At 51.5% G+C, this 15,115-nt stretch overlaps 1 protein-coding gene across 2 annotated transcripts in view; it reads right to left on the bottom strand.

The window, feature by feature from the left end:
- MPHOSPH8 (M-phase phosphoprotein 8) overlaps window positions 1-15,115 on the bottom strand; it is a 33,103-nt gene that overhangs the window by 11,354 nt on the left and 6,634 nt on the right. For both annotated transcript variants that reach the window (XM_013980701.2, XM_005668563.3), the window contains exons 3-7: window positions 9,315-10,133; window positions 6,237-6,336; window positions 5,126-5,383; window positions 530-658; window positions 59-147 (exon numbers count right to left, since the gene is read on the bottom strand). In XM_013980701.2, coding sequence (XP_013836155.1) covers window positions 59-147; window positions 530-658; window positions 5,126-5,383; window positions 6,237-6,336; window positions 9,315-10,133 — 1,395 coding nt within the window. The remainder of the gene's footprint in view (window positions 1-58; window positions 148-529; window positions 659-5,125; window positions 5,384-6,236; window positions 6,337-9,314; window positions 10,134-15,115) is intronic.

Here is a 15,115-nt window from a genome sequence, read left to right as displayed (position 1 = left end):
AATTATTTTGAAAGAGCTACTTTCCACCTTCCTTTCGTGAGACTCACAGACATTTTACCTCTTGATCCAGGTTATACTCTTCACTTGAATTAAGCGCAACCTTCACAGTAATATAATCCCCATTTTTCACAGCATCCCTCAATAAATCTAAAATGAAAGACAAGAGAAATTGCGTCTTTGATATCTCTCTGTATTTTTGTTGTTGTTGTTGTTTTTGTCTATTTGCCATTTCTTGGGCCGCTCCCGCAGCATATGGAGGTTCCCAGGCTAGGGGTCTCATCAGAGCTGAAGCCTCTGGCCTACACCAGGGCCACAGCAACTCGGGATCCGAGCCGTGTCTGCAACCTACACCACAGCTCACGGCAACGCCGGATCGTTAACCCACTGAGCAAGGGCAGGGATCGAACCCGCAACCTCATGGTTCCTAGTCGGATTTGTTAACCACTGCGCCACGACGGGAACTCCTCTCTCTGTATTTTCATATCTCTAGATTCACGTAAAAGGTCCCCGGAATTCCCAGACTACTCACTACTTGGAATTGCATCTGCTGTAGGAGTAAAAGTCTCATCTTCCCCATCAAGATGCTTTTGAAAATCCTCCAATTTCATCCATTCCAACTGCAAATCCATGCCCAAACTCAAAATCTGTTGTCTGCCATCTGGAACACAGAAAAGCCCATTAAGAAACCAGGCCTGGGTATTCTGTCCTGGCCCATGACACAAAAGCGGTGTCAAAACAACCAGCGCGCCGGTACGTCACTGTGCGACCGAGTCTAATGAAATTCCTGCCCTTCTCTGCGAAATACCATGAATCATCTCCTTTTATGTGTCAGGGAACTGCGGAGGCACACAGGTGAACAGGAATCCGAGTCCCTGGAAAAGAGTCCCAGGAATTTTAAGCAGCTTGAAAGAAGTGCGACGTCGCAGGGATTCGGTAAGAGGAATCTTTCTCTGGCCACTCTTCTGGGACGTACACCCGGAGGGGCCATCGGACGGGGACAGCTCCCCACTGCTTCCAGCCATTCGTGCGGGGAAAGTTACTCTAAATGCACCCCCCAGACCCGCGTGCAAATCAAAGCCATCGCCTACGTCCCTGCCCTCAGGCCAGGCCTCCTGGAATCAGCCCACCACACACGAAGCAAGGGCTGGTTCCCACCCAGATGCCATCCCCCACTGGCAGTGCCACAGAGGGGCTCTGAGAAGCGTCCAAAACGACTGTCCCGTTTAAACAAACGAGCAGCACAGGAGTCCCCATCGCGGCTCAGCGGAAACAAATCCGACTAGTACTCAGGAGAAAGCGGGTTTGATCCCTGGCCTCGCTCAGCGGGTCAAGGATTAGGCGTTGCTGTGAGCTGTGCGGTAGGTCGCAGACCAGGCTTGGATCCTGCATTGCTGTGGCTGTGGCGCAGGCCGGCGACTACAGTCCCTCGCCTGGGAACGTCCATATGTCGCATGTGCGGCCCTAAAACGGAAAAGGGAAAAAAAAAAAAAAGCACAAACATTTGATGTTAAAGTTAGAGGTTTTAAATACAGACGGGCAACCAGCACACGAAGAGATGCTGGACGTCTCGAACATTAGAGACACACAAGCCCAACGCCAGTCAGGATGGCTGCCATCAAAAAGTCTGCAAACAGGAGTTCCCGTTGTGGCGCAGGGGTTAACAAATCCAACCAGGAACTATGAGGTTGAGGGTTTGATCCCTGGCCTTGCTCAGTGGGTTAAGGATCCGGCGGCGTTGCCGTGAGCTGTGGTTGCAGACGTGGCTCGGATCCCGCGTTGCTGTGGCTCTGGCGTAGGCCGGGGGCTACAGCTCTGATTCGACCCCTAGCCTGGGAACCTCCATATGCCGAGGGAGCGGCTCAAGAAAAAGGCAGAAAAAAAAAGTCTGCCAACAATAAACGTTGGCGAGGGTGTGGAGAAAAGGGAACCCTCCTACACTGTCGGTGGGAAGGTAAAATTGGTACAGTCAGGATGGCAAACAGTAAGGAGGTTCCTTAAAACCTAAAAAGAGAGCGACCGTGTGATCCAGCAATCTTGGGCATCTACCCAGAGAAAACCTTCACCGGAAAAGATCCAGGCACCCAGCGTTCACTGCACACTACCTACAGCAGCCAGGAAATGCAAGCGACCCAGACGCCCACCGACAGAGGAGGCCGAAACGTGTACACACACAATGGGCCATCACTCGGCCACAGCCCGAGGAACGGAGACCATCGGCAGCACCTCGCCCAGACCTGGAGGTCGTCGCACTGGCTCAAGCCAGAGGAAGACAAACACCACGCGATGGCACTTAGAGGCGGCGTCTGAACTTGTTTACAAGACCCGCAGGCCCAGCAAACACTCTCACGGTTACCTAAGGGGAGGGGAGGGTAAACGAGGGGCCTGGCCTCTCAGACACACACACAGACACAAAGCAGCTGATGAGCGGGGCCCGCGGCGACCTACACGCCGACATCGGGCGTCTTGGAGCAACAGGAATGGAAGAGCACCTGCAGAGGAGACACACACCCTCACACACACACACACACACACACAGCTGAGTCACGCTGCCGTATACCCCAAACTAACCCAACTCTACTTCGCTAACGAGAGCGAGCTCTGGCGCGGAGGCAGCAGGAGCCCCCCTGGGAGACAGCGCAGCCTCCGGGGCGCCCGTTCCTCGCAGGGCGGGGACTCGCTGGCCTTGACGTCCCCAACAACCAGAGTGGGAAGGGGCAAGCGGCGCGGCCTTCCCAGAGCAGAGCTGATCAACTCCACCACCAACTCGGCCTCCGCACACACGGCCTGGGAGGGAGACAAGCTACAGAGGCGGCGAGGCAGCGCCGCCTCGTCCTCTCAGGAAGCCTCTGCGCCTGAGCTCGGCATCGGGTCCCCCCGCTCCCGCCACTTGAAAGAAAACGCTGGACACGAGGTCAAAGCAGCGACGCCACGAGGGGCGCGGCGGTGACGGTGGCACCCACTGGATCCCAGAACCCGCACAGGACACCCCCCATCCCCCCGTGCATCGGTCATGCCCATTCTTTTCAAAGTTTGGCCAAAATACGCATATCCTAAAAAAAAAATGTCCTGTTGGTTTTGCTTTTTCACCTTTGTAAAAACGGGTCCCAGCAACGTCTAACTCCGTGTCACCCTGACTGCGCCAGGGCGCCCTGGCAGCTGGGAAAGCGCGGCCTGCAGGGGTATCGGTGAGGGAGTCGGGGTGCACAGACCCCTCCGGCTGAGCCACCCCGCCCCCGCCCTCACCCCCACCGAGGGGCTCCCCGTGTCCAGTGTCCAGAGCCCGAGGCCTGCGCGCGGCCGCCTCGGAGGGCCGGCTCCGCGGACGGGCCAGGTCGGCAGGGACGGCATCTCCTGCTGGTTTCACTGGGCGAGGGTGACTTCTGCACGGGACACCAGCTGGTAACCGAGACCTTTTCTGGGGGGCTCACGCTTTTTCACTGTCTTCGCGTGCTGCCTGGACCTCAGTCAAATGGTGAATGAAAGCAGGACCGAGGCATCCCTGGGCTGTCTCTGATTGGAAAGAACCGTTCCCAGGGTCTCAGGAGGACCCAATTTTTGCCTAAGGTTCAAAGCTCTCTATTGACAAAACTCCCTTTTATTTCTAAGTTGCTAGGTTTTGTTTTTAAAGGTCAAAATGCTTTAAATCAATTTCTCTTCACTCACTGAATTCCGAGGGAACAGCCAACAGAGGCAGGAGAGGTTTTGTGTCTACAGGGCTCTGGATCCAGCCTGCGCCTGCTCTGCCTGGGTTTTCACATCAGAGTTCACAAGTGACGTAGCCGGGTCTGTCCTGCCCCTTCCTCGAGCAGTTCTGCTTGGTTTGGGGACTAAAGTGACAGTGGGCTCCCAGAACCCACCTGCTTTCAGGAAGACAACGTCGGAAGTCTGATAAACTCTTTCCTACACGTGAAACCTCCTGTGCCTACTGCTACGTTTCTAAGATGATGTGTATGTTACTATTTCACTTTAATAGCGGTAAGACTATCCAACTTCTTATTTTCTCCCTGGGCCAGTTTTGTTAAACTATCAGTTTGTGACATTTCCCATTGTTTTCAAATCTGTAAGAAAATCCTCATAGAATTTTTATTTTTTTAATCTATAATCACATCTCTCTTTCACCGGAAATACCTTTAAAGTCTTCAGTCTTCCCCCCTTAACTCACAGCACCAGAGGCCAGTCTACTCCATTCATCTTTCAACGAACCCGCTTCTGGCCAGAGCCACGCTCTCCTGTTGGAGGGGTCCGAGGGGCTCCTCACCTCCTCACGTCTGCCCACTGTGCCCACAGCAGGAACAGGCTCAAGGACACCACCTGGAGAGCGCACGGGCTGCCGAGACCACCTGGACTGCCCGAGTGCTGAGGCCGCTCCGGGAACTGTTCGGCGTCTGGTTGGGCAGCAGAGATCCATGCACCCAGCACCGCGGCGCCCTGGCCGTTAAGCCTGCCGCCTTGGAGCCCATTTCAGAGGCTCCCCAGGCTCTCCTGCTTGCTGGACCCAGCACCTGCCAGACCTACTCTCTTCATCACCAGGGATCTCGAAAGCAGTGCAACCCACGTCCCGTACACATCGCCCCAGTTTCCTGCAGGCGTGGCGACGTCTCAACCAGCTTGTTTGACCTCGTACACCGAGACCTGGCTGTTCTGCAAAAGGGGGCCACTCAAACTATCTGGTTGGCCATATACTGCAAAATATTTCCCCACTTCCCGAGGGTCTCACAACACTCAGAGCACACAAAGCTGTGTCAGACGGACGTCTTGCTTATCCTGTCCTCCCCCCACGCCTCCCCGCCCCCAGCACACGAGTTCAGGGCTGCAGAGGCCACCGCCAAGTGACAAGGGCAAGCATACAAGCAGGTCTGTATTGAACAGTTTTCTGAAAGAAACCTGGTAAGATAAACACTCAGACGGCTTGGCAACAGCAGGTTAAGGAGCAAATCAGAAATCCTGACCACTTCTCAGTGTGCTGAACACACCAGAGGGATTCAGAAGACATCTCTTTGATCAATTTAGAAACCAGAGGATAATTTATAAGTCTTCAGTGTGAAATGATTCAAAGTCTCCCACTCCACCGTCAGGGCAGAAGGACAGGGGAGAGGGAAGAACTGGGCACAATGCCCACACTCACCAGGGTTCTCGTCCGCCGGGCACACGCTGTCCAGAGCCTCCTGATCGCCCTCTGCAGCTATGAAGGCCCATGTGTCGGCCTCGTCTCGAGCGCCTCTCCTTCCTTTAAGGGCCTGCTTGTTCTCCTTGCTCTTCTGATCCTCGGTGACTTGACAATCCGGTGGTATTTCTTCTCTTTTCCGACTATTCTCAGGAGAATCATTTTTTTCTTCCGGAGTTAATTTAAATAAATCAAATGCATTTCTGATTTCCTTAAATGCTAGTGGAAAAAAAAGAAAACTGATAATAATAAATATGAGTCACAAATGTGTTGGAATCAAAAGAAAACCTGGGTTAGTAGGGTTAAAAAACCTATTTTCTGATTTCTTACTACCACCTGCCTTGGCTGTAAAGCCTGCTCAGACTTACTACTGAGGCCCCGACGGGGCTGCAGCCGGCCTTCCCACGGCCGCTCCCTGTGAGCCAGGACGCCCACCCTGAGCGGCTAGCCGAGGAGGCTTCGGAGCTCCTTCCAGTTTAGAGAAAGGCCTACCGGAGACAGGAGCCTCCGGATGATCGGAGCCACGCCAGCAACGGGGCCTCTGCCGAGACGACTGCCCAGCACCGGGTCACACGCAGGAAAGGTCTCGGGACGCGTACGGGAGACACGCGCGAGGCCAGCAACCTGATGGTGCGCCTGCACCGCCTCACCTGGCGCTGTGAGCACCCGGCCGGCGTCTCAGCAAAGGCAGGGCAGAAGGGCGGTCCCCGGGGCCTCCCTACGGATCCGCAGTTAAGCGACATCCCGACAGAATCAAAAGGTACATTCGCTGTGTTTACACGAATGACGCGGAGCTACATGCAGTAACCGTGTCACACAGCAGAGTCTGCAGGAGCAGCCACGGCAAAAGACCCTCTCGCTTTCCCGTCATAACTGAGCTCGTGCTACGAAACGACAGGATGCTGTTTTCCACCGCGTACTCGGGAGAAGGAGCGAGATGACATCGGCTCATGACTGCACCACAAGTGAAGGGAACTAGGGAACAAGAGCCGTGGGAGGGTCCAAACTCCCAGCTCTGACAAGGACCCAGCCTCCCGCCCGAAGGCCCAGGGAAGCCAGTGTTGGCACTCACGCTTCAAGGCCTTGGGCTCTCTTCGGCCTTTTTCGTCCTTGTCCAAATCCTGCCTTTTCTGGTATTTTTCTTTGGGTTCATTTTTTTGGGTCTCTTTCTCCTGAAAAAGACACGTGAGAGCCCAGGTAAGGACGGACGGAGCGGACACTGATTCGGAAAGCCGGTGCCCGGCCCCCGGCCCTTGTGACCTGATGGCCAAGCTGTGCTCCTGCCACTTACCCTCTGCCTCCGCCTCCAAAAGAGCACATTCGACACCCAGCACCACATTTCCTCGCTCTCTTCGCGGGGCTTTTTGGGGGCGGGTTTTTTTGGCCTTTTTAGGGCCGCACCGGCGGCAGATGGAGGTTCCCAGGCTGGGCTCGAACGAGAGCTGCGGCTGCCGGCCTCCGCCACAGCCACAGCCACAGCCACGCAGGATCCGAGCCGTGTCTGCGGCCTCCGCCACAGCTCACGGCGACGCCAGATCCCCAACCCACGGAGCGAGGCCAGGGGTCGAACCCCATCCTCACGGATCCTAGTCGGGTTCCTTTCCTCTGCGCCACAACAGAAACTCCTCTTCCTCACTCTCTCTGAAGAACTTTTTTAATAATTAAAAAAAAGAAATCGCCAAACATTTCTCACCTGGACTCCCACTAACCAAGCACGATTATTCTAATTCTCCACATTCTCCCTTCTCGACTCTGTGATTTTAAAGATAATTTCATTTGCACCCTCACCTTTATTACACCACACAGGCATTTCTACTTGACTGTGTTGTGTCTGCAGTTTTCTTCACCATAACGTTTGTAAACGTTTCCATGTTTGCTATGTCGACTTCACGAGCAATACTTTCACGGCTCCGTAACAGTCCCCCCCTGGCAGGACACGGGTGAGAGTGGTGTGGCCTGGGGCGGACCCGCCCTGCGTGCCCTGCTGCAGCACCGCTCTCCAGTAAGGAGGTCACAGCATCGGACGCCCGTGTGCCGAGGTCTGCAGGTGTGAGACCCCAGCCCAATGGAAGATGCTAATACCTGACGAGCTCAGCACACAGCCCCCAGGCCTCCCGGGGCCTCGGGACTAAAGCCCGGGGACCCCGCAACCTCACCATCTGCCCGTCAGAGAACCGTGCTCTGCGGGCCCCCACCCCTCACCCAGCCTTTAGTCTTTTATTTTTATTTTGTCTTTTCTAGGGCCTCACCCTCGGCAGGGGTCTAACTGGAGTTGTAGCTGCGGGCCTACGGCACAGCTCACGGCAACACCGGATCCTCAACCCACTGAGCGAGGGCAGGGATCGAGCGAACCCGCAACCTCATGGTTCCTAGTCGGATTCGTTAACCACCGAGCCAAGATGGGAACGCCTCACCCGGGCTTTACAGCTGCTTGGCTAAAGCCCTTCGGGGAGGGAGCCGTGGGTTTCAGAGCAGGAGTCACCCGTCCTCCTTCGTCGGGCAGAGGCTGCACCTTCCTTCACCAAAGCCAGGCGTGAGTACACTGGCTTCACTGTGCAGCTTTTGGTTTTAGTGAAGACAACACTGCCGTAAACGCCTCCGTATACACAGCTTTCCCTCCACTCTAAAATGATTTCCTTAAGATAAACCCACAACACTGGGAATAATGGATGGAAAAAAAAAAGACCTTTTAAAATAACCCTTCGTCCATATCACACACATGCATCTTTTCAAAATATTTCCACTTTGAAAAAACATAAAACTAACTTTTGTAATGGAGAGGTAAACTCTGTTAAACATGTTTCCAAGAACTAAATCACTTTGAAGGTTAGTATGCCCTGCACTAGTATTTAAGTAAAAAGTGGTATATTTTTCTGTTAACAGGGAAAGTATCAAGTCGGGTATTAAGCTAATAAAGCCATTTGCTTTCCTATATGATGCTACTCGGCATCTGAGTGCCTCTAAGAAATCCTGACGCATCCACACACTGGCCCCCGTTTTCTGGCTGCAGTTGGTCCAGAAGGCGGCAGCGTGGGACTCAAGTGAAAGCTGCGGCGCCTCGGGAGCAGCCAACCGCCCCCTCTGGTCACACTTGCCAGGCCAGCGGCTCTTTGGCACATGAATTGCTTTAAGCTGGTTATTGTCAAAGAAACGGCAGGCGTGGGAAAAACTGCGCGCCGAGAAGGGGTTCCCTCTTTGAGAAACACTTGCGTTTGCAAGGGAACTGTCCCCAGGGTCCAGAAGCCATCGACGGAGACGGCGAGGACGGGAGGAGGCCGAGCAGCCTGGCCCTGTGACCGTGCTCTCGCCGGTCCTCCCAGAGCTGCCCCCCAACACCCTCTGGGGTCTCCAGCTGCGGACGGTGTTGGCGGCGGGGGCCTGGCCCGTCCAGGTGAGTCACTCCGTTTTCCTGGGTCTCTCCCGGGCAGACCAGGTGTAAACTTCGGTTTGACTTTCTCCGGTTAGTCTGCCTCAGGCCCACTTAACGCTAGAGCGGCCAGAAGGACCTAGAAGGTGGAGGGAGTGTCTTCCTCCCGACACACTGTTAACTCTAACGACAGAAAAACTTCTCCTATGGGCACCCCTCAGAGACACGGCCGGTTCGGTTCTAGATCGGTGTAATAAAGCCAAGAATGAGATAAAGAGAGTCACAACTTTTCGGTTTCCAAGTGCACGTAACAGCTACGTCTGCATGACTCTACAGTCTTAAGTGTGCGACAGCAGCATGTCTAAAGAACCGTCCACACCTCAACTCAAAACCGCTCCACTGCTGACAAGTGCCAAGCATCCTCTGAGCTTTCAGCGGGTCCTCACCTTTTTGCGGCAGCAACACCTAAGCGCCGACCCCAGATCACCACAAATGCAGCAATAACGGGAAAAGGGAAACATCGTGAGAATGACCAGACTGTGGCACAGAGACACGAGGTGAGCAGATGCTGTTGAGACACGGGTGCCGACAGGCTTGCTCGGCTCCGGGCCGAGCCAGACCTTCGATGAGTGAAAAACGGGTGGGCCTGCGGCTTCACCGTTTGCTTCCTCTGCACTACCTGTGACACTGTGCACCGAAAGAGCGCCAGCGTGACGGGGACAGGGCTGAGCTCTGTCAGATGGGAACCACGGGCCCCGAGCCCCCACCCTGTCCTGCACTCACCTCCTCCGGGGAGTCTGCACCCGGTCGGGAGCCGCTCTGCGCGGGGGGCGACGCGGGCGCCAGCTTCTCCGCCTCGGCGCCACTTCTGCCCCTGTCTTGATTCCTCTGCTTCTTCTGCACCGGTTTCTTCTCCGAGAGGGGGCTCTTGTTCTCTGGCGTCCTGCTCTCTTTAGGTTCCTCTGTCTTTCTCGGTCTCTTCTTCTTCCTCTTGGCTCTGGCATCCTCCTCGTCAGCACTGAGAGCGCCGTCCTGCTGCTGCTCGAATCCGGCCTCGGGCAGGGCATCTGGCTCGGCTTTATCTCTTGCCCCTTTCATCTGTTTCTCTTCCCTGTGCTCAGGCTGGGAGTCTTCACTGTCCGCCTCCTGAAACGGGGACCCGCCCAGCACGGTCGACTCAGGTTCCAGCGGTGGGGCCACACACTTCTCTTTCTTTGCCTTCTTCTCTTCTTTGGAGTCTTCTCTTATGTTAGTCTTTAAATCTCTTACTTCGCCCTTCTTACCTTTCCTTAACTCCTTACTTTCTCTTACGTCATCTTTCTTGGGCTTTTTGGATTCCTTTAATTCTTCTCTGGCCTCCAAAATTCTTTTCTTTGTCCTTAAATCAAAAACCGAGCTTTCAGAGGAGCTCTCCAGGTCTGCTTTGGGTTTATCTTTGGCTTTCCCAGACTTTGCCTTTTTCTTTTTCAGATCCTCTGGGCTCTTCTCTTCTCTGGGCCGTAGTTTTTTCTTTTTCTTCTTCGGAGAAGTGTCTTCTTGGGTCTCGCTTTGTTGATCACTATCCGAGTTTGCCTCAAATATGTCATTATTTAAGGTGAGTCTCTATAAAGCATAAAAAAGATTTAAATACTCATTACTCACTGGCACAGCAACGGTGAAGGTTTTGAAAAGTGGTACTAATTAAACCTAAGAGGGAGTGCTCTCTCAACTCCTCGAAATTACTTACCCAAATTGAAATGGTATAACGTTACTTCTATGTTTGATTTAACACATAGGACTAGGTGGTGACATTAAGCGGCAATCCAGGGGGACAGATCGACACAGAGGGACAGAAACTGTCCCAACTGAGGGCAGTGAACGATGCCATCATCTATGCCGGGGGTGGCATACGTCTCCAACGCCAAAATTTCCAAAATAGCAAGTAATTTGTATAGACTTTATTTGTTGCCAAAAAAGTGACAAATGCAAACACAAAGATTTTTTTAAGATTTTGGGAGTTCCCATCGTGGCGCAGTGGTTAACGAATCCGACTAGGAACCCCGAGGTTGCGGGTTCGATCCCTGCCCTTGCTCAGTGGGTTAACGATCCGGCATTGCCGTGAGCTGTGGTGTGGGTTGCAGACGCGGCTCGGATCCAGCATTGCTGTGGCTCTGGCATAGGCCGGAGGCTACAGCTCCAATTCGACCCCTAGCCTGGGAACCTCCATATGCCGCAGGAGCGGCCCAAGAAATAGCAAAAAGACAAAAAGGAGAAAAAAAAAAAGATTTTGGATCCCAGAATTTCTTAGAACTTGCTGCTCCAGTTCACAATTTAGTTAGGAAAAGAGCAAGACGGCACCGAAGTCGTACTTCCCCAACTGATTTGGTTTGTGTCAACAGGAATCTGAAACAGCTGTTTCAGAAAAGATCTTTTCCTATTCTGAAAAAACCCCCAGAACCCTAGAGTAAAGTATACATATAGCTACAAAAACACTGCAGGAGTTCCTGTCGTGGCGCAGTGGTTGAAGAATCTGACTGGAAACCATGAGGCTGCGGGTTCGGTCCCTGGCCTTGCTCAGTGGGTTAAGGATCCCACTGTTGCCGTGAGCTGTGGTGTAGGTCGCGGCTCAGCTCGGATCCTGCAGTGCTGTGGCTGTGGCGTAGGCTGGTGGCTACAGCTCCGATTAGACCCCTTGCCTGGGAACCTCCATATGCCGCGGGAACGTCCCAAGAAAAGGCAAAAAGACAAAGCAAAAAAAAAAAAAAAAACCCACTATGCAAAGCATTTTCAGTTCCCGTTTCTCCAAATTCCCTTCCAAATGACTTGGGGTGGGAAAAAAGGGAAGGAAAGGATAGGTGTATTTTTAAGTTTTCTGGAGTTCCTTGGTGGCCTAGCAGGCTAAGGATACAGCACTGTCACTGCTGTGGCGTGGGTTCCATCCCTGGTCCAGGAACTTCCACATGCTGCTGACAAGCCCCACCCCAAAAATGCTTTTTTTAAATTTTCAAAAAAGAAAAAAGTTTTCCCTATGGTGCCTAAGAAATGAATGCCACCTGCAGCAGAAACGAATCTGACTAGGATCCATGAGGACGCAGCTTCGATCCCTGGTCTCCCTCAGTGGGTTAAGGATCCAGCGTTGCTGTGAGCTGTGGTGTAGGTCACAGATGAGGTCAGATCCCGCACTACTGTAGCTGTGGTTTAGGCCAGCAGCTACAGCTCTGATTCGACCCCTAGTCTGGGAACCCCCACATGCCGTGGGTACGGCCCTAAAAAGCAAATAAACAAACAAACCAATACTATAATTCTGCTTCTATATCTAGCTACAAGTTCACATGAAAACAGGGAATAGCAGAACATGTTAAAAATACTGTGCCCTCAAGCCAAACCCAGAACATAGGAAACTCTACAGAAAAATGAACAGGATGGGGGGGGAAGAGGGAAGATTAGAAGTCATTATAGATTAAAAGAGATTTATAAATTTCCAGTGATATACACCCTGCAAACCTTTGTCAAATCCCAATTCAATCAAAGCAACAAAAAGATGTGGTCTGTTTTGCTTCTCTGAGACAAGTGGGGGACACTGAACACATTACTGGACACTAGAGGATGTTAAGGAGTTCCCTGGTGGCTCAGTGGGTTCACAGGCTGGTGATCTTTACAAAAGAATGAGGATAGTTCCTGTCGTGGCACAGTGGAAACAAATCTGACGAGGAACCATGAGGTTGAGGGTTCGATCCCTGGCCTCGCTCAGTGGGTTAAGGATCCGGCATTGCTGTGAGCTGTAGTATATACATTGCAGACTCGGCTTGGATCTGGTGTTGCTGTGGCTATGATGTAGGCTGGCAGCTACAGCTCCCATTAGACCCCTAGCCTGGGAACCTCCATATGCCTTGGGTGCAGCCCTAGAAAAGACACACACAAAAAAGAAGAATGAGCCTTGGAGTTCCTGTTGTGGGCCAGTGGGTTAAGAACCTGACTAGCATCCATGAGGATATGGGTTCAATCCCTGGTCTCACTCAGTGGGTTAAGGATCTGGTGTTGCTATAAACTGTGTTATAAGGTCACAGACACAGCTCGGGATCCTGCGTTTCTGTGGCTGGGGCGAAGGCCCAACTGCAGCTCCAATTCAACCCCAAGCCTGGGAACTTCCATATGCCATAGGTGTGGCCCTAAAAAGAAAAAAAAAGAAAAGAATAACTCTCAAACACAGTCTATCATTCAGATCGTCAATAATTTTAAATCAAGAGAACTGCAAGGTGGGTTAAAGCAGAGCCTGGGTAAAGGGAAAGGGACAGTAACACCCGTATTCTGGAAGATACGGCTTCTTGGGAGAAGTTTCAGCAAAAAAGCTTATCTTACAAAAACGACAATAAAAAAAAAGTTAGAAATACAGTTTATGAAGATTTCAATCCAAATGTCTAAACCGAAAGAAGTAAGGACCAATCACTTAATAAGACAGGTGCACCTGTGTCTGTTTAGTGTTTTTAGGGAAAGAAATAGGAAGGAAGGAGTGGGCACCCACTTCAGAAAAGTGAGGTCAAACACAGCAAAAAACTTAAGGAAAAAAGACTCTAATCTGAACTCATGTTGGTTTTTTTGTCTTTTTAGGGCCACACCTGCAGCATATGGAGGTTGCCAGGCTAGGGGTCTAATCAGAGCTGTAACTGCTGGCCTCCGCCACAGCCACAGCAACGCAGGATCCAAGCCTCATCTGCCACCTACACCATAGGTGTAGATCACGGCAACGCTGGATCCTTAACCCACTGAGTGAGGCCAGGGATTGAACACACGTCCTCATGGATGCTAGTCAGGTTTGATAACTGCTGAGCCCCGATGGGAACTCCTGAACTCATTGTGTAAAGGATTTCCTTTACAAAAATTTAAGAAGTACTGAAGGGTACAGACCCTGCCACTACAGTATACATTTAAAAAACTGGTACTTCCGCTCTTGTCAATGGATTTCAAAGTACAGCCCAAACCAAAAGAAAACTTACCACAGTGGTTAACAGCACAGCTGCCTTAGAGCAGAAACTATCACACTGGTGTAAATCAACTATACTTCAAAAATTTCTCTGCAGCCCTGGATGCAGATTCAAGCCCTGGCCTAGCTCAGTGGTTTAAGGATCCAGAGTTGCTGCAGCTGTGGCACAGGTGGCAACGGGGCTCAGATCTGAACACTGGCCTGGGAACTCCATTAGCCAAGGGACGGCCAAAAAATAAAAGAAAAAAAAAATTTAAATAATGATGGTAAGTTTACATACATACACATACAAAGAGTGTAGCTGCCAGAGTTCCCGCTGTGGCTCAGTGGCAACGAACCTGGCTAGCATCCATGAGGATGCAGGTTCAATCCCTGGCCTTGTTTAGGGGGTTAAGGATCCACTGTTGCCATGAGCTGTGGTGTAGGCTGCAGACGTGCCTTGGATCCTACTTGGCTGTGGCTGTGGCAGAGGCCAGCAATTACAGCTCTGATTTGACACCTAGCCTGGGAACTTCCGTATGTGGGGCTGCCCTAAAAAGACAGGAAAAAAAAAAAAAAAAAAAAAAGAGTATAGCTGTCTGGCTTTATCAGGTGGACTTGGGCTCATTACTTAACTCCTCTAAGCCTCAGTTTCTCATTTTAATCCCTACAAGTGCTGGCTCACTATGTGGCACCTACAGAGAAAGTGCTGGGTACACAGAGCCTGCCTCCATCGCTGCTATTACTATTAACAACGCCACACACAGTCGAGTCCTAATACTGTTTGGGTCATTTAAAAAGTACTAAGTGTTTTTTTTTTAAGGGCTGCACCCACAGCATATGGGAGTTCCCAGGCTAGGGGCTGAATTGGAGTGAAAAAGAAAACCACAAGAAAGAATTTGAGTAAGAGTAGATTCAATTTATAAAGAGAAGCTTTACATGAAAATTACAAGAAAAGGAGTTCCCATCATGGCACAGTGGAAACAAATCTGACTAGGAACCAGGAGGTTGCAGGTTCAATCCCTGGCCTTGCTCAGTGGATTAAATGATCCGGCGTTGTCATGAGCTGTGGTGTAGGTCACAGATGCGGCTCTGATCTGGCATTGCTGTGGTTGTGGTGTAGGCTGGCAGCTGTAGCTCCTATTTGATTCCTAGCCTGGGAACCTCCATATGCCATGGGTGTGGCCCTAATAAGACAAAACAAACAAACAAACAAACAAAAAACAAAAAAAAAGAAGAAAGAAAATTACAAGAAAAAATGGGAAACTTACAAGAAAAATGTGAAATTCTAACAAGATTGATAAATAAATAAAGCCAATTTGGAACTATATCTAGTCACTTACAATGGAGCGTGATAATGTGGGAAAAAGAATGTATATATTTATGTATGACTGGGTCACCATGCTGTACAGGAGAAAACTGACAGAACACCGTAAACCAGTTATGGTGGAAAAAATAAAAATCATTTAAAAAATAAATAAATAGAGCCAATTCAATAACGCATGAAATATGAGAATCAACGACAAAACAATGGGAGCTCCCGTGGTGGCACAGTGGTAAACGAATCCGACTAGGAACCACGAGGTTGCGGGTTCGGTCCCTGCCCTTGCTCAGTGGGTTAAGGATCCGGCGTTGCCGTGAGCTG

Source organism: Sus scrofa, chromosome 11 (genome assembly GCF_000003025.6).
Source record: "Sus scrofa isolate TJ Tabasco breed Duroc chromosome 11, Sscrofa11.1, whole genome shotgun sequence".
NCBI classification, from domain to species: Eukaryota; Metazoa; Chordata; class Mammalia; order Artiodactyla; family Suidae; genus Sus; species Sus scrofa.
The sequence above is the reverse complement of the archived record's forward strand: the minus strand, read 5'-3'. Positions and strand labels throughout refer to the sequence as shown.